Here is a 22,275-nt window from a genome sequence, read left to right as displayed (position 1 = left end):
TAGCTCTATGGCACTTTATGGTTTCTAATCACTTTCCTATGCATTCTGTCCTTGGATCCTCAGAATGACCTCCTGAGACAGGGCAGGTATTATTATTTGCATCTAAGAGATGATTAAGACTGAGCTTGGAGGTGCCGGTCAGAGTTAGAACTCAAGCCTACATCTCCTAAAGCATGGTGGTCATGATGCCGCAGAGGACACGAAGACATGTCTCTCTCAAATTCATCGTCCGCTTACACAGCCCCACCTGGGACACCTTCCCGAAACCCCTGAACACAGTGGAATTTCCCTCCTGCGGGGAATGCTCTGTGCTCACATCCTAAACTTGACTGTGTAGCACTGGTCCTAACTGTCTCATTATAATCCTAACAGCCTAATCACGCACCTGTCTGCACTCCTGGGCTCTAAGCTCCCGGAGGCAGGACTGGGTCTCATTCAGTGTCTCATCTACCACAGTCCCTGCTGACAGGCACTCCATAAATATTTGCTAGATTAACTGAACAGGAAAACTCAACGTAAGATTGATGAGTTCCTACAGTAACTACCCAGAAAATTAAACGTCAGAATTTATTATAGTTTCCCTATCCACAAATTATTTTAATGTATAGAGTCTACTTTCTACAGAGTCAAGTAAACTCGTATTTCATAAAAATGATTTTCACTTCCAAAATTCAAAATGGACCCCATTTACATTGACTATTTCACCCCAATGCCCTTATGATACTGCCACTGTTTTATGGAAATAATTTTGGATGAGTGGAGGGATGAGTTGCTAAAACTTGAGTTAATCTGTGTGTACCAGATTTTCTGTTAACTAGCCATCCATTTCAAGGATGTAAACACTTTCAATAGATAAGTTTTCAAGAGATAACTTTCGATATAACTGATAACTGTTAATGTTCTTGCTAGCTTCGTTGGGAATAATTCCCAACCACAAAAGTTTGGTGCAATTGTTACATTCATAACATCCCAGGATGGTATGTTATCTTTGTGAGAATTTAGTTTTTGAAAGATCAGACTGGGAAGAGGACATTTATATCAAGGGATCCTGGAACTGGAAGGTGCACAGCTTAAATGTGTGAAACACAGCTGTTACTCCTTGCTGGATCCTTCCGTGTTTTGAACGTCCTTATGTAAGTGAAGGAAAGGGGATTGCAGGGAGGCGCAAAGAACAAAAAGGGAAAAGAACTATTTACTAAGGTCAAACACTTAGCTCCCCTTAAACACGAGGCAAGGGCAGGAGGCATTGAGAAACGGCCCCTGAAGTGTGGCTTGCAGAACACGTCATCCCCCGTCCCGCACAGGGTCTAAACCAACCCTCGCTCTTGTGCATTGTCCCACAGGATTTTCTGGCGTCGGCAGGTTCACGTGATGGCGGGGATCCGACCCAGCACCATTACCAGCTCCTTCCCCCAGCTTATGTCCAACGTGGACGCGGCTTACGAAGTGGCCGACAGGGGCACCGCTTACTTCTTCAAAGGTACCCTACGGATCCGCGGGGGGCAGGACGGCAGGTGCGGCGCCCCGCGTGCTGGCAATGTCTAGCACTGGCAGCGCTGGGTCGGGGACCCTGGCGCGCGCTCCGGGCGCTCCTCCTCAGGTCGGCATGGAACGCCGCTCCGCTGTACCGGGACAACGGCAGGGAGGGCCACGACTCTCAGTGTTCTCAGAGCCAGCGCTTGCTCTAGAGGGACACCGCGCTCGGTGACAGCACCCAGGGCTACAGGCCCGGTCCCCGCCCTCAGGGTGGCATGGCGTACCCTACCGAGAGGCTCTAGTCACAAAAGCCAACACGGAACCCCATGTGAGGAGAACAATGCTCCCCGGCAGCGGGAGTGGAAGGACACCCGCGACTCTGGGAGGCGGGCGCGGTGTCAGCCTCTGGCTCCAGCCCTTTTCCATTAGAGTGACTGGGGAATTGTCTAACTGCTCTGAGCGACCTCAAAGACGGGACAGTGGCTGGCCAATGGGCGCTGTCCAAGAGGTGGTACCTGTCCGTTTTACCGTATTTTTCTTGAAGCTGAGGGATGAAGGTCCAAGGCTAGCCCTAGCTTGCACATCACAGCATTTGTGTATCGCATGCCCCTTCTCTCCCATGCGCACATATGAGACTCAAATGAGGTTATACACATGAAAAGTATCTTGAAAAAAGTTACTGTGTGAAATTTAAGGCACAGCTGTGTCAAAATTATTGCTTTCCTAAGGCATCACTGGAGATGTTTGCCTCCAGAGTTTTCATTGTATAAAAGCTTATATATTGGGTTATAGCCATGGCAACTCTCCCATAAACTACTCCCACTTGGGATCCTGACTAGAAATCCTCATGAGTGAAGTCCACCGCCGAGTGGTACAGAGTTTTTGTAAACTCTGATTTCTGTTTTCAGGCCCCCACTACTGGATAACAAGAGGATTCCAAATGCAAGGTCCTCCTCGAGCTATTTATGACTTTGGCTTCCCAAGGTATGTCCAGCGAATAGATGCTGCCGTCTATCTCAAGGATGTGCAGAAGACCCTTTTCTTTGTGGGAGATGACTACTACAGGTATGGCTTTTCTCCTTTTGATTGTCCAGATGTATTCAATGGGAAGAAAAAATCCTTTTGCAGAAAAGAGTGCAAAGCAAGTTTGCAAGAGGCCCATTGACTCCTCTTGGCCATTGGGGTGCCATTTACTCATGGTTGACATGGTGTCTAAGTTAGGAAACCACCCAAATAAGTGAAGCATTCATTCATGAATCCCATCATTTGCTCTCTAGCACATGAAACATCGTAATCCTTCATGCATTTATTAACTGGACTTCCACTGGCCTAAGAGTAGACACAGCTTCCCCAAATACATTGCTAGCCACAGGGAATGCCTCGGGGTAGAACTGACTCCCTGTTATGTGGGTACCAATGAATCCCAGAATACTCTGATTTTGTGCAAAATGGATGTGGTCATGACTGTGGGGCTCTTTGAAGGAAAGTTCTGCTGAAAGGAAAAGCCCTTACTGCTAAGTCCTTCCATCAGACCCAGAACATGAAGACTCTTCTTACCCAAAGTGGATCATACACAATCACCCTGCCCATCTTGCAGACCTGAGTCAGGTGCCATCTGTTGTCGCCGTGCCCAGGGTCACACCACATCCCACCTGCTGGGTTTCTGTCCTTAACTGACTCATGTGAAGGGGGAGAAAGCTCCGCCTCTGCACGCCTCCCCCCACTCCCAGCTCTCACGTCCACCGTGTTTGCTCATCTGAACCTCAGAAGAGAAAAGTAAAAACAACAGATTCTGAGCATGTGGCTATGCTACATACTTTAGGTCCCTGACAGGGTCTGGTTGGAAGCAGAAGGGTGCCCAGCTTTGGTCCAAGGGCTTTCGTTTTATTTTATGGCAGTTGTTTATGTTTCTCTTTTACTTCCAGTTCGTTAACATACAGTGCTGTGTTAGCTTCAGGTGTACGACAGAGCGATTCAGCACGTCCATACATCAGCCCGTGTTCATCATGACACATGCACACCTTCGTCCCCATCACCGGTTTCCCCATCCTCCCGCCCACCTCCTCTCTTGTCACCATCGGTGTGTTCTCTGGAGTTCAGAGTCTGTTTTTTGGTTTGTCTCTTTCTTTCTTGTTTGTTTTGTTTCTTAAATTCCACATATGAGCAAAATCATGGTATTTCTCTTTCTCTCACTTATTTCACTTAGCATTATACCCCCTAGCTCCATCCATGTCATTGCAAATGGCAAGATTTTATTCTTTTTGATGGCTGAGTAGTAATCCATTGTATATGTGAACCAAGTCTTCTTTACCCATTCATCTGTCAATGGACATCTGGGCTCTTTCCATAATTTGGCTATTGTTGATAATGCTGCTATAAACATCAGGGTGTGTGAACCCCTTCAAATTCATATTTTTGTGTCCTTTGGGTAAATACCTAGTGGTGCAATTTCTGGATTGTAGAATAGCTCTAATTTTAACTGCTTGAGGAACCTCCATACCGTTTTCCAGAGTGGCTGTACCAGTTTGCAGTCCCACCAACAGTGTAAGACGGTTCCCTTTCTCTGCCTCCTTGCCAACACCTGTTGTTTCCCATGTTTTTAATTTTAGCCATACTGACAGCTGTGAGGTGGTCTCTCGTTGTGGTTCTGATCTGTATTCCCTGATGATGAGTGATGTTGAGCATCTTTTCATGTGTCTGTTGGCCATCCACATGTCTTTTCTGGAAAAATGTCTATTCGTGTCTTCTGCCCATTTTTTCATTGGATTACTCATTTTTGGGGTATGGAGTTTAATAAGTTCTTTATATATTTTGGATACTAACCCTTTATCAGTATTTGCAAATATCTTCTCCCATTTCATAGGTTACCATATAGTTTTTTTGATTGTTTCCTTCTCTGTGCAAAAGCTTTTAATTTTGAAGAAGTCCCAATAGTTTATTTTTGCTTTTATTTCCCTTGCTTCTGGAGACATTTCTAGCAAGAAGTTGCTATGGCTGATGTCAAAGAGGTTGCTGCCTGTGTTCTCCACTAGGATCTTGATGGTTTCCTGTCTCATATTTAGGTCTTTCATCCATTTTGAATTTATTTTTATGTATGGTCTAAGAAGGTGGTCCAGTTTCATTCCTCTGCATGTGGCTGTCCAATTTTCCCAACACCATTTGTTGAAGAGACTGTCTTTTTTCCGTTGGATATTCTTTCCTGCTTTGTCGAAGATTAGTTGATACATAGTTGTGCGTCCATTTCTGGGTTTTCCTATTCTGTTCTATTGATCTATGTGTCTATTTTTGTGCCAGTAACATCCTGTTTTAATTACTATAGTTTCGTAATATAGCCTGAAGTCCAGAATTATGATACCTCCAGCTTTGCTTTTTTTTTTTTTTTCCGAAGTTGCTTTGGCTATTCAGGGTCTTTGTTCAAGCTTTGTTTAAAAAAAATGCTGTTGATACTTGGATAGGGATTGCATCAATTAATTTTGGTCAGAAAGATATTTTAATATTTGTTCTTCTAATCCATGAGCATACAATGTTTTTCCATTTCTTTGTGTCTTCAATTTCTTTCATCAGTGTTTTATAGTTTTCAGAGTACAGGTCTTTCAACTTCTTAGGTAGGTTCCTAGGTATCTTAATTTGTTTTTGATGCTATTGAAAATGGGATAGATTCCTTAATTTCTCTTTCTCTTTCTGTAGAAATACAACAGATTTCTGTACACTGATTTTGTATCCTGCGACTTTACTGAATTCATTTATAAGTTCTAGCGGTTTTTTGGTGGAGCCTTTTGGGTTTTCTATATATAGTATCACGTTGTCTGCAAACAGTGAAAGTTTGACTTCTTCCTTGCCAACCTGGATGAACTTTATTTCTTTTTGTTGTCTAATTGCTGAGGCCAGGACTTCCAGTACTGTGTTAAACAACAGTGGTGAAGGGCGCCTGGGTGGCTCAATCAGTTAAGCGTTCAACTCTTCATTTTGGCTCGGGCCGTGGTATCAGTCATGAGATTGAGCCCCACATTGGGCTCCATGCTCAACGGAGAATCTGCTCAAGATTCTCTCTCCCTCTCCATGTGCCCCTCCCCCCTAAAATAAATAAAATCTTTAATTAAAAATATAACAGTAGTGAAAGTGCACATCTGTCCCTGACCATAGAGAAAATGCTCTGTTTTCCCCCCTGAGGATGATATTAGGTGTGGGTTCTTCATATGTGGGCTTTATGATGTTGAGGTATGTTCCCTCTCTCCCTACTTTGTTGAGGGTTTTTCTCATGAATGGATGTTGTACTTTGTCAAGTGCTCTTCTGCATTTATTGAGAGGATCATATAGTTCTTATCCTTTCTTTTATTAATATAGTTTATCACACTGATTGATTTGAGAATACTGAGCCATCCTTGTAGCCCAGGAATAAATGCCACTTGATCGTGTTGATCGTGGTGAATAATTTTTTTAACGTACTGTTGGATTCGACTTGCAGTATTTTATTGAGAATTTTTACACCCATGTTCATCCGGGATATTGACCTGTAGTTCTCTTCTTTGGTGGGATCTTTATCTGGTTTGATATCAGTAATGTTGGCCTCATGGAATAAAATTGGAAGTTTTCCTTCCTTTTCTGTTTTTTTAGAACAGTTTGAGAAGAATGGGTATTAAGTCTTCTTTAAATGTTTGGTAGAATCCCCCTGTGAACCCATCTAGTCCTGGACTTTTGTTTGTTGGGGGATTTTTGATTACAGATTCCATTTCTTTGCTGGTTATCAATCTGTTCAAGTTTCCTATTTCCTCCTGTTTCAGTTTTGGTAATTTATATGTTTCTAGGAATTTATCCATTTCTTCCAGGTTGTCCAATTTGTTGGCATATGGTTTTTCATAATATTCTCTTACAATTGTTTGTATTTCTGTGGTGTTGGTTGTGATCTTTTCTCTCTTATTTGTAATTCTATTTATTTGGGTCCTTTCTCTTTTCTTTTGGTAAGTCTGTCTAGAGATTTATTAATTTCATTAATTTTTTCAAAGAACCAGCTCCTGGTTTTATTGATCTTTTCTGTTGTTTTTTTACTTTCTCTATCATTTATTTCTGCCCGAATCTTTATTATTTCCCTCCTTCTGCTGGCTTTAATCTTCTTGTTCTTCCCCCAGCTCCTTTAGATGCAAGGTTAGGTTGTGTATTTGAGATTTTTTGTGCTTCAGGAGGTAGACCTGTATTGTTATATGCTTTCCTCTTAGAACTGCCTTTGCTGCAGCCCCAAGGTTTTGGACCATTGTGCATTCACTTTCATTTGTTTCCATGTATTTTTTAAATTTCTTCTTTTGATTTCCTGGTTGACCCATTCATTGTTTAGTAGGATGTTCTTTAATCTCCATGTATTTGTGGTCTTTCCAATTTTTTTTCTTGTGATAGACTTCAAGTTTTATAGTGTTGTGGTCTGAAAAGATGCACGGTATGATCTCGATCCTTTTGTATTTGTTGAGGCCTGATTTGTGACCCAATGTGATCCATTCTAGAGAATGTCCCATGTGTACTCGAGGAGAATGTGTATTCTGATGTTTTAGGATGAAATGCTCTGAAGATATCTGTGAAGTCCATCTGGTCCAGTGTATCATTCAAAGCCATGTTTCCTTGTTGATTTTCTGCTTAGATGATCTGTCCATTGCTGTGAGTAGGATTTTAATGTCCCCTACTATTATTGTATTATTATCAATGAGTTTCTTTATGTTTATTATTAATTGATTTCTATATTTGGGTGCTCCAAGTTGAGGGCATAAATATTTACAATCGTTATATCTTCTTGTTGTATTGTCCCCTTAATGGTTATATAGTACCTTTCTTCATCTCTTGTTATAGTCTTTGTTTTAAAGTCTAGTTTGTCTGATAGAAGTACTGCTATCCTGACTTCTTTTGCATGAGAGATGGTTCTCCATCCCCTCCCTTTCAATCTGCAGATGTCTTTAGGTCTAAAATGAGTCCCTTGTAGGCAGCATATAGATGGGTCTTATTTTTTTTTTACCCATTCTGACACCCTATGTCTTTTGATTGGAGCATTTAGGTTATTTACAGTCAGAGTAATTATTGATAGATATGTATTTGGTGCCATTTTGTTACTTGTTTTGTGATTATTTCTGAAGATTTGCTCTGATCCTTGCTTTGTCACTTTCATGTTTTGCTGATTTTCTTTAGTGGTATATTTGGGTTTCTTTCTCCTCATCCTTCCTGTTTACTAGTGATTGTGATTTTTGGTTACCATTCGGTTTGTGTATAGCCTCTTAGGCATATAGCAGTCTGTATTAGGTGGATGGTCATTTAAGTTTGGACCATTCTTTTCTCCTCTCCTCCCCATGTTTTAGGTATATGTTACTGTATTTTATATCCTTTATCTGTGAGTTTCTTGGCTGATTATTTACCAAAACTATTCATTTTTACTGCTTTTGTGTTTCCTGCCTTTATACTGTCACTTTTGGTCTCTCCTTTCCACTCAAAGAGGCCCCTTCGATATTTCTTGCAGGGTTGGTTTAGCGGTCATGAACTCCTTCAGTTTTTGTTTGTCTGGGAAACTCCAACTCTCCTTCTGTTCTGAATCATAGCTTTACTGGCATATCACCTATTTTCATAACTACTTCTATGGCATAAAATAAATTCGTAAGTAAGTACGTGTGATCTTCTTCCACCTGACTGGTATCTTCTCCAGTCTGGCACTGAGAAAACAATATACCTGGAGAACAGATCTATTTCGTGAAATGGAAAATTTATTTCATAGAAATGAATGCCCAACAAACAGAGACCCTGCTGACTCCAGGCCACTGAGAGCCCGGGGAGCATTGCTCGGAGTATCATGTGGTGTCCTGACTTGTCACTTCCAGTCCAATGATTAAACCACTAAGCCGGCTATTTTTCTTTCAGAACTTCCTCTCTGGCTTCCTGATGGTAATTCATTTACTAAGCTCCTAATGGCTGTTGGGCAGATTCCCCCAAGTCTTTCTTTAAGATAAGGTGGCTGTAATGACAGTGCTGACATACAGGAAGATAGGTATTGAGAAACCCAACTCCCATGGTGGATTTTCAGAGAATGAGACTGAAAGATGCACGTATAAGCATGTGTGTGGGAGTGTGAGGGCGTTTATGTTAGGATTATCATTCAGTTAATCTCTCAAAGGTTGCTCACAGCCTGACTCTCACTGGGGGGATTATCCACTCTCCCATTATTTCAGTTCTGCTTTCATTGCCTGGTCTTTGGACTAATCTACCATCCACCAGCAAAGCATGCACCTCCAGCGGGGCGGAAGTGAGGGTTAGCAGCTAACACAGGAGGCTTGATGACAGGTTTTTAATTCTCTGTAAATGTAAGCTTGGGGAGGGAGAGCGTCTCTGATTTTAACGAGGCCTGATGCCCCCCTGAGGAAATCACAACACACCTTTACAAACAAGTTTCTGTGAGTGTCTATTAAGGAAAAGTCTTAGTAATCTGGATAAAACAGATTCATTAAAAAGTTGGTCCAACGGATTAACTCAAATATCAAAGACTTATTTTGACGTTAAGGGAAGGAAACCACAGTAGGCACTTTTAAAATTAACCTTCCCAGATTCTAGAGAGCAGTAAGCGAGTAACGCGTGTGGACACACGAGCACAGAGCCTGGCACCTAGTAGGTGCTCAAATAAAGTAACTGTTCAGTAATCACAGGAACTCATATGGTAATCAACAAACCCTGCTTCAAAAGTTGTGATAATTAACAAACGATCATTTCAACCTCAATAATTCTCTGAGCAGCAATCCAGTCAAAGAGCTGCGCAAAGGGAATTTCCCTTTGAAAGACGGAAGGCCCCAACATTGCCCGGAAACTCCTGCTTTTGGCAGAGCATAGACAGTCCCTTTACCAGTGAGGGTCCTGTGTCATATGTACTCCAACACACTGGTTTCTACACTAAAGAATAAGGCAAACAACCTCGATCTACAGCTTAGAAGTTCAGAAAAGGCTGTTGTTAGCCACTCCATTAACGAAGCCCTCCCCTGCAAACTCCACACTCCCGTTTTAGCAGAGCCTCACATGTAGGACATCTTACTATCCCATGAAGCCATGTGCTGGTTAGAAATTATGTTCAGCTGTTGGTAAGAGACCTGCAAGTAACTGTAGCTGAAACGCATAAAGGTCTGTTTCTCCCATATACGTAACACGTCTGAAGTTTAACAGACTTAGAGCTGACACGGTGAGTCCACGGTCACTAGCGACCCAAGTTCCTTCTAATGTTTTGCTCTGCTGTTAACATGCAGATGCCACTCTTGTGTTGCCCTAAGACTCGAGTGGCCAATGAAGTCTTGGTCATTACATCCTGTTCTAAACAGGAAGAAGGAGGAAATGGGAGGAAAAACCAAAGGAGACAGATGTTCTGTCCGTGACGCAGATGGCCATACTCAAAATCACACAAGGCCAGAGTTATAGACCAAGAATTTGACTGACAACATGTTAGGACTTACTTCCCTTACTTGTTCATCATGACCTTCTTCGGTCCTCACGTGAGTTCAGTCTGTGACACAATGACGTGTCGATGGAACCAGTTTAGTGAGTGATGGGCCATGAGGAAACTACTGAAGACCTTCCCCCACTGAGGATGAGGGTTGTCTTGGAACCAGGGTGGCTCGGGCTCTAGGAGTGAGAGCCCACATGTCAGTGCAGTGGTGACTCCCAGGGGAGCAGCCACAGAGAGCTACAAGGTGAAATCCGAGGGGAGCTCTACCGTGCTAACAGCACCACGCTAACGCCACACATGCTACATGATGTGCTGCTTAAACTTCAACGAGGGCTTCTTCCCCATACGTCCATTGGCTTTTACTTCTCCTTTTCCTCTTCCTGGCAGGCCCAAACAATCCAGCCAGTTTTTCTTTCTTTACACGACTTCCATTACCTTTGGCTAATTTCTCCCTGTAGATATTCTCTCTTGCTTATCAACAGCAGAGCAGTGGCTATACCAGGGAGTTCCTGGGGACTGGGGGTGCCAACAACTCCATCATCCTTGGAGGTAGTCAGTATTCTCTGAATTTTGTGTAAAGTGACGTCCAAATTTATGAGCCCCAGCCCCTTTCCATCCCTAAGTCACTTTTTCTATGCAGACAGACTGGAGGCATGATTGATGCAAAGTAGGACACATTCTCTCCCGCCTGGATGCCCCAAGTATACTGAAAGTTGATCTGTTTATTTAAAGATTTTATAGTTGGTCACCATAGAGAAAGAAGTAGGAGGTAATAAAGATAAGAAAGATGGCTAGAGTTCAAAATCTTCTTTCTTAATCTTAAATTTTTAACTGCATTACCAAACTACCACTTTCAATCTATGTATATTGGGCATGATTATGTGTCAGGCTCTGTACTAGGACCTTAACACTTAGGAGAGCGCAGAGTTTGCTGACTGGGGGTGTGGGCAGGAGTAACGGAGTGCTCACCTCAACTCTCACAGCCATCTTTGGGCAACACGGATTGCCTTTCTGTTTTGGTTTAATCATCTTCAAAAAGGAGGCAGAAAGAGTATCTGCTTCATTGGGCCGTGGGAATGGATGAGACAACTGCGAGATGCCCGTCACACGATAAATAGTTCACAGTGGGCACTACCCACGCTCAACAAGGCCTACAGCTGAGAGTACCTGCACAGGGAAATAATTAAGAGCAGTCAAGTGCGACAGGTGCCCTGAGACAAGACTGGATGGAGATCAGTGGGGCAAAACAAAGAGGAAATGGCCAACGCTAGTAAAGGTATCAAGAAAGAACCCCCGGAGGAAATGAGGACTGCTCTTCATCTTGAGAAGGGAGTAGGAATTTCCCAGGCAGGAGACAGGAGGGCAGTGTGGCTTCCAGGCAGAGAGAGCAGTTGAAGCAAAGGCACTGGGGCATGAAATAACCTGTGTATGCGGGAAAACTTCAAGAGTTCAGCAGGATAGCAGCGTGGGCTAGAATGAGAGACGGGGCCCAAGGAGAAGCAGGATGTCAATGATGAAGTGCCTGTACCTTTCCAGGGACACCAGTGTGAATTTATAGAAAAAGAGGGATATCTTTAAGTGTCCTAAATAAGCAAGTAATCCAGGCAGGTTTGTGTTGTAAAAATATCCCTCCAAGAGCAGTGTGACAAGATGGGAAGTCAGCTAAACCAGAGAGGCCAGAAAGTTGTGGGCAACATCTGCAAAGTGCTCAAAGAAAAAACTCTCAACCAAGAATCCTACATTCAGCTAAACTATCTCCAAAATGAGTCCAAAGAAGACATTCCCAGAAAGACAATAACTAAGACAATCTGTTGCTAGAATACCTGCCTTACAAGAAATACTAGAGAAAGTTCTTCAGGATGAAAGCAAGTGACCCTAGACAGTTATTTGAATCCACATTAAAAAATAAAACAAAACAAAAACAAACAAAAAAAACAAAAACAGAGCACCAATAAATGTAACTATGTAACCATGAAAGATAGTATAAAGATATATTTCCTCCCTTTCCTTCTCTTAACTCATTTTAAAATTAACTATTTGAAACTGCATATATGTAGGTTTATTATTCATATATATAAAATTATACCGTTGGGCCTATAACATTCAGAAACATAATCTTTTGTCAACACATAATAACAGCACAAATGAACTGGGTGTAAGGAAAACAGTATTAAGCTAGGGAAATGATATCAAATGCTAACTCAGATTCATAGGAAAAACAAAAGAAAACAGAAATGATAAATAAATTTAATATATCAAAAACTATAAATATATACTTTCTCTCCTTCCTTCTCTCAGCTTTTTAAGAAGACAGACATTAAAATTGTATAAAATAGTAATTAGAGCAATGTATGTTGGGGGTTTGTAACACAGACAGATGTAAGATGTATAAAAACAACACCATCAAAGGAAGGGACAAGAAATAGACTTGATAGGAGTAACGTTTCTGGGTCTCCCTGGAATTAAGCTAGTTTAAATCTGTAGCAGTTTATGGTAAGTTAAGGAATATATGATATGCTCCCTAGCAACCACTAAGGAAATCACTTTTTAAAAATGTCATGACAAAATATTGAAAGAAATTAAAATGGTACATTGGAAAATTTTCACTAATGCAAAAGAGAGCATTAAGGAGGAAAAAAGGAACCAAAAGGACATGAGACGTGTAGAAAACAGAAGGTAAAGTGGCAGATATAGGTCCAATAATATCAATAATACTAAATGTGAATGGATTAAACAGCATAATCAAATGACAGAGATTATTAGACTGGATTAAAAAAAAGAAACCAAGACCCATCTCTTTGCTATCTATAGGAGACACATTTTATGTTCAAAGATACAGAGAGATTGAAATTAAAAGGATGGAAAAAATATCTATCATGCAAACAGCAACCGTAAGAAATCTAGAGTGGCTTTGCTAATATCAGGCAAAACAGACTTTAAAATAAAAAGGGTTACTAGGGATTCAGAGGAACATTTTTTAGTGATAAAAGAGTCAGTCTACCAAGAAGATTAAACAACCAGCAACAGACACCCAAAATGCATGAAGCCAAAACAACAACAACAACAACAACAACAACAAAAAACTGACAGAAATGAAGGGAGAAGACAACTGAATAATAATATTTGGAAACTTCAATACCTCACTTTCAATAATGAATAGAGCAACTAGACAACAAGATCTATAAAGAACAGAAGCCATGAAGAGCACTATAAACCAATGAGACCTAACAGGTGTGTATAGAACACTTCACACGAAAGCAGGATACACATTCTTCTCAAGTGCTTATGGTGCATTGCCCAGAAGAGGTAATAGTCTAGGCCACCACACATCTCCATAAATTTAAAACAACTGAAATCATACAAAATATCTTTCCTGATCACAATGAAACGAAGTTACCAATCAATATCAGAGGGAAAACTGGAAAATTTACAAACATATGGAAATGAACATACTCTAAAACAACCCATGTGTCAAAGGGGAAATCACGAGAGAAATTAGAAAATACTTAAAGATGAATGAAAATGGAAACCCAGTATTTGAGAACATATGGTTGCAGTGAAAGCAGTACCCAGGGAAATTTATGTCTCTAAATGCCCATTATAAAAAGATCTCAAGTCAATAACCTAACCTGCTACCCAAGACACTGGGTAAAAAAGCCAATGAACCCTAAGGCAAGTGGAAAGAAGGAAATTATAAAGATATGGTGGAAATAAATGGAGTAGAGAATATTACAAGCAATTTGAGAAAATCAACAAAACTAAGTTTTGATCTTTGAAAAGATCAACAAAATTGACAGATTTCTCACTGGGTTGACCTAGTTAAAAAGGGAAGACTCAGATCACTAAAATCAGAAATGAAAAAGGGAACATTACTACCAAACTTACAGAAATTAAATGGACGATAAAGGAGCCCTATGAATAACTGTATGCCAGTAAATTTGATAACTGAGCTGAAATGACAAATTCCTGGAAAGACACAAAATGATGAAGCTGAGTCAAGAAGAAATAGCTGAACTGACCTATAACAAATGAAAAGATTTTATTCATAATCAAAAAAATTATCCATGAAGAAAAGCCCAGGCCTACATGCCTCAGTAGTGAATTCTACCAAAACATTTAAAGAGGAATTAATGCCAATTTTTCACAAACTCCTCTAAAAAATAGAAGAGGAGGGCCATTCCTCAACTCATTTACGAGGACAGCATTACCCTGATACCAAAAACAGACGAAGGCATCACAAGAAAATAAAACTTCAGAGCAGTATCTTTTGTGAATATGGATGCAAAAATCCTCCAAAAATAGCAAACCAAACCCAGCAGCACACAAAAGGAATTACAACCATGACCAAGTGGTCTTCCCAGGCATATACGGTTGGTTTAACTTCTGAAAATCAATTAATGTAATACGCTATATCAATAGAATAAAAAACAAAAGCCATATGATCATCTCAATTAATGCAGAAAAAGCATTAGACAAAATCCAAATCTGTTGCAAAATAAAAACTACTAAACAAACTAGAAACAAAAGGACACTTTCTCAACCTGATGAAAAGTGTCTATGAAAACCCACAGCTGATCTCATACTCAGTGGTGAAAGCCTGGATCCCTTACCCCTAAAATCAGCAACAAGACAAAAATTTTCACTCTCACCACTTCTATTCAACATTATACTGGAGGTTCCAACCAGGGCAATTAAGCAAGAATGAATAAGATAAAAGGCATTCAGACTGGAAAGGAAGTAAAACCATTTTTATGTCATGTGGTTTTTTTATATAGAAAAGCCTAAGGATTTCTCCAAAAAAAAAAAAACCTGTTAGAACTAGTAAGTTCAGCAAATATGCAGAGTATGAGTTCAGTACGCAAAAATCAATTTTACTTCCATACACTTCAATAAATAATCCAAAAATGAAGAAAATAACTCCACTTATTATAGTATCAAAAAGAAAAATACTATTTAGAAATAAATTTAACGGAGGAAGTGGAAAACTTTTAGCCTGAAAACTACAAAACCCTGTTGAAAGAAATTGAACAATCTAAATGGAAAGACATATCACGTCCCTGGATAAGAAGCCTTACAATTTTTTTAAAGATCTTATTTATTTATTTGAGAGAGAGAGAGAGCATGAGCACGGGGGGAGGGGCAGAGGGAGAAGCAGACTCCTGCTGAGCAGGGAGCCCCACGAGGGACTTGATCCCAGGACCCCTGCATCATGACCTGAGCGGAAGGCAGATGCTTCACTGACTGAGCCACCCAGGAGCCCCAAGCCTTAATATTTCCTAGATGACAAAATACTCCCCAAATTGATCTACAGGACTCAACGCAAGCCCTATCAGAATACCATTGGTTTCTTTGTAGAAATTGACAAGCTGATCTTAAATTCGTATGGAAACTCACAGGACCCAGAATAACCAAAATATCTCGAAAAAGAAGAACAAAGTTGGAGAACTCAGACTTCCCAATCTCAAAACTTTCTATGAAGCAACAGTAATCAAGACAATGTGATATGAACATGAAGATAGGCATATAGATGAATAAAACTGACAGTCCAGAAGTAAACGCAAATATCTATGGTCAGCTGATTTCTGACAAAGAGGCTAAGGCTGTTCAATGGGGAAAGAATAAAATGAAGAAGTAAAGCAGAAATAAAGGAATACACAACAGTTCTGTTTTGTACACGTGGAGTTGATGCTCTGGTGAAACCCAAGAATGGAAATGTCCAGAGAGAGTTCTCTATTCAGGTCTTGAACTCGGAGAATTCAGGCTGGCAACACAAATTGCTTTCATCAAACAATCGGCTGGTAACTGAGGCCATCGCTAGTTCTCAGCACTGTAACACAGTCTTGTTTGAGGATCCTCGTAGGCAGGGTTCCTAACCTGCATCTGGGATGGTACGGGCAGCCTCTCACTCTTCTCCGCTCCCATCCCTGACCACTCGCCCTCTCTAGTGCGATCACAAAGGCCCCGTCCTCCCTGAAAGCCATGTAGTTCCTAGCTAGAAGTCGATTATGAATCTCAAAGGGGATTCTGGGTTTCTATTTTACTAGAAAGGTCTCCTTGAAGAAACTTCCTGAAAACATATATTTTAGATACCTTATCAGTAAATTCCCCTTTTTGCCATCCTTTCTCACATTTTCCTTAAGCATCCTTTCACAGACACAACTCCCCATTTGGTACTTCAACGGAGGCAGGATGGGGTCAGTTTTGCCACTGATGTATGATAGAAATCATCGTAATTGACACACCAGAAATGCCTAACAAATCTAAATTCAGAGCATAAGATTAAACTATATGCAGGCACTTTACCAAAATACTCCCCAAGCCCTTAGATGACCGAAGTGGAGAGTAAGATAATACATCTGAAAAAAAACACTTTACATCGATGGCACTATGACATTGCCAGTAAAGGTTAACTGCAAGTAATGATTCCTGTAATATCTATTCCCACTAATCAATATTCAATGATGAAACAGGAGCCCATAAAGGAAATAAACATAGTTACAGGTCAATCATTTTTACTTGGTATTTAGGTTTTTCACAAACAAGACCTTGGTCAGGAGAAAAGGCAATGATTTCTGCAGGTCCCTCGTATAGCGTAGACGCCCAATAAAAATGCATTTCTTTCCTTAACATTCTAATCCAGCCAGTATTTATCGATGGCTTATTATGTGTTAGGAATCCTGCTGAGAATTTCCTCGCGTTCTCTCATTCTCCTATCGGCCTTCTCAACAATCTTGAGAGGTAGGCATTCCTCTCTCCGTGAAACAGTCAAAAACATTACATCTCAGAGAGCTACGTCATTAGCTCCGGGTCACCCAGCTCACGAGCGGCCCATCTGAGGCCGCGTTTCACACCCTCCGAGTCCAGATCCGGAGGCCCTCGCCGTCCACCGCACACAGTCTTCTTCATTCTTTTCGCCATGTATTTGCCATTGATCGAATACCCACACTCATGACTCTCACCCTGTCTTTTGACTTCCTTGTCCATTATCCCCCACAAAATCTGCCACAGAACAGTGGACCTTCTCCATCCTGATCCCTTCCTGGCGGCGTTCTGGACTAACTCCACGTTGTCCAGCCTCCTTTCTCCGCCACTTCTCAACCTTGCCTCTTCTACAGAATGCTATCCAGGGGAGTGTGTTGGAAGGTCCGGTAACGATTAAACCCCTTGATGACAGGAGCTCAGATCAAATCACAAAGTTTACTCACGCTCCTCCTGGTCAGTCAGTTAATGGTCCTTGGAGCCCTGGGTGTGTCTACACACCAGGCACGTGTGTGCATGTGTGCATGCCTGTGGGTAAACTGCCTCTCACCCTCATGACCACTGTTTTCCAGGTGAGGAAGCCGGAGCTCAGGGCACTTTCCCCAGATTTCAGAGCCCCGAGATAACGCAGTCAGCTCAAACCCAGGGCCACCTGACCGTCTGCTCTTTGCTCTATAACAGAAATCTTCAAATATCAGTTCACAAACCAAGGGCTAGATTATCACAAAGTTTCCACCAATCCATAGCAAAATAAAAACAGAACGATATTATAAATGTAGGGGGTGTAGTCTAGGTCAGTATAAAGGCAAATTCTTGGCAAGAACCATCTTTTACGTTGACATTATGTCCTTTCTGCCTGTTTGGTGTTAAAAAATTTTTTTCTTTGTGAAATGATAACGAAAATAGGGGGTAATTTTTTTTTTTTTTTGATGGCTTGACGGTAATGTACTTTTGGTACCATGAAAAATAGGTAACTCTAGGGTAGCTTCGTGGGTCCCAGCTATAGAACGTCTACCAAAAACGTCCAAATGAAATATTTGTACGTTGCCAGCTAATCCCAAAATGACTATTGGCGTTTCATACCGATACTTTGAAATAGACTGTGTCAAGAGTAATACTCTTTAGAAAGCAGTTACAGGGTAAGCAAAGGGCAGAGAGGAGGCTAGCCCACAGGGCGTGGGTCTGTTACACACGTCAGTGGTAGAAGGAGTAGAGAAAAGAAGCAGTGATTTCACAATTTCCCCAAGCATTTTGCCTGGATTTTTATAAATGTGATTAAGAATTAAAATTCCCAGCTAAACATTGCTTCTCTAAAATTTCTCCTGAAAAATTTTTTTTCAAGATTGTATTTATTTTATTTATTAGAGAGAGAGAGAGAGAGGGAATGGGGGGGGGCAGAGAGAGAGAATTTCCAGCAGACGCCCTGCTGAGTGCAGAACCTGACTCGGGACTTGATCTCAAGACTCTGATATCACGACCTGAGCTGAAATCAAGAGTCAGAGGCTTGACCGACGGAGCCACCCAGGTGCCTTATGAAACATTTTTTATATCAATGTTATTACCTCCGTTATCCTCTGAACTCATGTATATGAGATTTTAGGTGTCACCGCCCACCTTAGTAAACTAAGCAGACAGATAAGAGAGAAAGATCTTTCTTCCATATCTTCCTATTGGATCAATAGTCACTATTCTCTCTTTGAAACATACTCCTGTATTTAAACTGTTTTGCTGTTCTCAAGAAAAAAGATATTTGTGCTGTCCTTTGATCCTTTCCAGTCCTCCATATCCAATTTAAAGAAGACAGCAGACCCCCACTTGTAATAGCCTCCCTACAGGGATTCTTTAATCAGTCACTTGCTGGGAACTGAGAACACATTTTAAAACAATATAAATGGTGATTACGTTCTCAAAATCCTTCCCAAATGTTTGCTTACCATGCACAAAGGTAAGGCACAGCCCTAGTTTAAAATCTCAGCCTCAGTCCTCCGTTCAGAGCAGAGAGAGGACAGTGGACACCTGAAAGCCAGGCCACCATTCTCCCTGAGCACAGAGGTCTCGAGCTCCGGCCCCTCCCTCCATGCTGTCCTGGACACCTGCAGGGCTGCTGTCACTTTGCCCTCTCCTCTGCACCACTCCTCCAAATACTGAAGCTTTGGAATTATCGTCTTCACTCTCCCCCACCAAAGTTTCCATTTCTTCCTACAACTGTCTCAGGGAAGCAAGAGAAGAAAGCAGCCTAGCTAACAAAGGTTAATATGCAAACAATTTTTAATAAGGTACTCCAGATTTCAGACACTGGAAGGAGGCGAGCGTAAGAGGTGCAGGCCATGAGGGAGCCACTGTGCCCGGCACGGTCCTTTTTTCCCATCCAGTTTTTCCTGATTCCACTCCTGAGACGTCGCAATCACTCAGATGACACAGTTGCCCGTCCCACACACTGTATTGGCATTTCTGATGACAGTGAAACACAGGGAATGATTTCCATCTCTGTCTGTGCTACAGTGACTCGCAGAGCTCGGTTTTCCCCTTGCCCCACTGGAAGGTTCTAATGACCCTCCTGAAAAGGGCATCTGGCACAGTCAGCGTCCACTCCTGTCCTCCGCACTCCCCAAGCAGCTCACCCCGCTAGTCACGCTGGCCCGAACACTTCTTTGCCAACGTGCAGTCCCGCTCAGGGTCAAGAGGGATCTGTCCCCAGCCTGTGCAGTCACGGCCTCATGAGAGGAGGTAGGTGTCCGCGGCTGCAGGAAACGGCTCAGGGCTCCAGGCACAGCACAAACTGTCTGACCTTTTGGTGGGAAACGAGTGGGGTGTTCACCCTGGGAATGTCCCCGCAGGGGGCTCTGTGCCGATGAAGAAGGAACTTCCTCACACTTGAGATGACGTCGGCCCCACCGCCTACGTGCTGAGCCCATACCAGTCGTGCTGAGTCACACCAGTCACAGTTTGTACACGGGGCAGCGGGGGTCGCGAGACAGGCACTGAACGTTCTTCTGAGTTGTCACTGCAGGCGCTGCCGATCCAGAAAGAGACCTGATCTACTTGGTCAGTTGTATAATCTTTCCAGGAAACAGAAGCAATTTAATTCCATTCACCTGATTTCAAAGGCAGAGGCTCAGTTATCTGAGATTTTCTTGCTACTTATCTATACCTACTGACTGTTCGCATATGTGTTTATTCATTCCTTGTGCGTGGTGTGTCCAATCCCTCCTCCACAGACACGTAGCAAAGGAGCCCGTGAGTGAGAGCCCCTGTGACAGGCTTTCAACTGATTCTTGGATAAGAATCCAAGCCCAGAAATTCTTACACGGAGTGGGTGGGGAATCATGGCAACAGTAAATAAAGCAGTAAAAATAGATGCAGAGTTCCTTTTGAAAGGCAGCATATCGTTTTTAATTATAGGATCATGTTGCTATAATATATAGAATAATTCTAAGACTAATTCTAGGAATATGTCTATTTATAGACTATTTAAAGCAAACGAGCAGTCCTTGAATCTCAGGGACTTGGGAGAGAAGTGACACAGTGTGTGCGCATGCGTGTGTGCGTGATGAAGAGAGGCACAGACAGACACACAGACACGCATCTACAGTAAGCCACAAGTCAGCCCTGGCTGATGATGTCCGACTAGCGCCATGTCACCTACAAAAAATAAAAACGTCTTATTAACATTATTTACGGAATAATACCTCTTCCAGCTATGATGAGCGGAAAAGGAAAATGGAGAAAGACTACCCGAAGAACACTGAGGAGGAATTCTCGGGGGTTAATGGCCAAATCGACGCTGCTGTGGAACTAAACGGTGAGCATCTCCACCGAAAACTTTCTTTGTGGAACAAGGAATCCGGGCTGTGCGTTAACATACGACAAAACAGGTTTCCAGAAGGGAGTTCTTGGTCCTGAGTCCCTTATAAATTTAGCTAACCAGACCAACTATTGGAAAGAGTATCAAATGTCTGCCATTGAGACTCTGTGAACAGCGAGTTCTGGAAGTACAGCTTCAGTCCAAAAGTCGTACACCTTAAAGCTCACCCAGCCAAGACGGCCTCTTTCCTCTTGAAAATGCACATGCCGTCAACGCTCCCAGAGCCTTTCCCCATCGCCTCACCCCACTCCTGAAGTTTAACACACAGCAGGGGACGCTGAACTGAACTGAACAGGCTTGAGTCAATGGGGCTGAATCTTGTGGACCAGTCAACACATTCTTCCTGAGTCTAGAGCACAGAGCTGGACTCCATTCAGAAATTCAAAGAGAGTTCCAGACACATTCCCTGCTCTTGTGGAGTGGCTCATAACTCTGGGAAATGCCCCTCCGTCCAGCACAGATTACAGTACTACCATACAGGGCAGTCTATGACAGACCTCACAGCGAGAGGTGAGCTGAGAAAGGAAAGACGAGAACCGGCATCCACAGTTGGAGTTTGCACGGTGGGACTTCAGCTGAGTTTTAGGGACTGGCTAGAGGTTTGGGTAGGGAGAGGGAAGGGAGCAGAGGCACAAACACGCTGAGCCACACCTGCTGGGTGAGCACCGCCGGGAGAAAGGTGAGCAGGACGGAGAAGGCAGAGGTGCTGGGTCCTAGGGCTCCGTGAGAGCCGGGCTCGGGCTCGGGAAGGCAGCTGCCACCTGGCACGTCCCCAGCCCCCCTGTGGGGCCACCCACAAACCCTCCCTTTGTGGATCTGCAAGTCATTTTCAGTAACGACATTTTCAACTTTGTCTCTTTTAGGCTACATTTACTTCTTTTCAGGACCAAAAGCGTACAAGTACGATACAGAGAAGGAAGATGTGGTCAGCGTGCTGAAATCTAGCTCCTGGATTGGTTGCTGAACAGAAAGGTCTAGTGTTTTCTGGGGAGTGAACACGACCGCAAGCAGCTGGTCCCTGGACCGCAAGGACTGAAGCAGAATGTAGGATAGGGATTCTTCCCACCGCCTTCAACCCTAAGGGCAACTTAGAGTTCATTGAAAATAATTACGCATCTAAATTTTTTCATGGTTGCAGATTCATAATTCTAATATAAGTGGGCAATTTCTGCATGGTCAACTTCACATAAAATCAGAATCACAATGCTCTTTTCTGTGAGACACCCACTGCTTTGTTTTTTCCTTACCCAATATACAGAAACAAATGGTAAATTTGGTTTTTATTTCCAAGAAGAAGCCTATCTGTGGATTCCCCAACATGTATTATAATTCTTTTTAATAGGAAACATCATTGCCCTACAAATTATAATTACTCTTTACAAGCAGTGGCTTTTGTGGCCTCTACGTTTGTTGTGATGAATATGAATTTGTCCATCTTTACCTGGAACACATCACAAACAAAATACTGTGTAAGTCTTGTTTCGCGTTGTTTGTTGGTTAACTCCGAGTACTCACTGGTCTTTGAAGTCGGTCATAGCAGGCAAACCTATTCAGACGAATTTTCACACTAAGCAAGAGGTGGACACTTGGCAAGAGGAAAACTCTTAACAGAAGCCAATAAAAATGTTGTCTAAGAACAGTTCCTCATTTCTCCTTTCAGTTAATATTTACCAGCTTCAATCACACTTTATTTGGCAACAAACTCTATACCTAGCGGAAACTCAAA

At 42.2% G+C, this 22,275-nt stretch overlaps 1 protein-coding gene across 1 annotated transcript in view; it reads left to right on the top strand.

The window, feature by feature from the left end:
• MMP20 (matrix metallopeptidase 20) overlaps positions 1-21,513 on the top strand; it is a 45,874-nt gene extending 24,361 nt beyond the window's left edge. Inside the window, exons 7-10 of the mRNA XM_002922012.2 lie at positions 1,344-1,480; positions 2,385-2,541; positions 20,383-20,486; positions 21,413-21,513. Coding sequence (XP_002922058.2) covers positions 1,344-1,480; positions 2,385-2,541; positions 20,383-20,486; positions 21,413-21,513 — 499 coding nt within the window. The remainder of the gene's footprint in view (positions 1-1,343; positions 1,481-2,384; positions 2,542-20,382; positions 20,487-21,412) is intronic.
• The last annotated feature ends 762 nt before the right edge of the window (positions 21,514-22,275 follow it).

Source organism: Ailuropoda melanoleuca, chromosome 8 (assembly GCF_002007445.2).
Source record: "Ailuropoda melanoleuca isolate Jingjing chromosome 8, ASM200744v2, whole genome shotgun sequence".
In the NCBI taxonomy this organism is placed as follows: Eukaryota; Metazoa; Chordata; class Mammalia; order Carnivora; family Ursidae; genus Ailuropoda; species Ailuropoda melanoleuca.
This window is presented reverse-complemented; position numbering and strand designations above follow the sequence as displayed.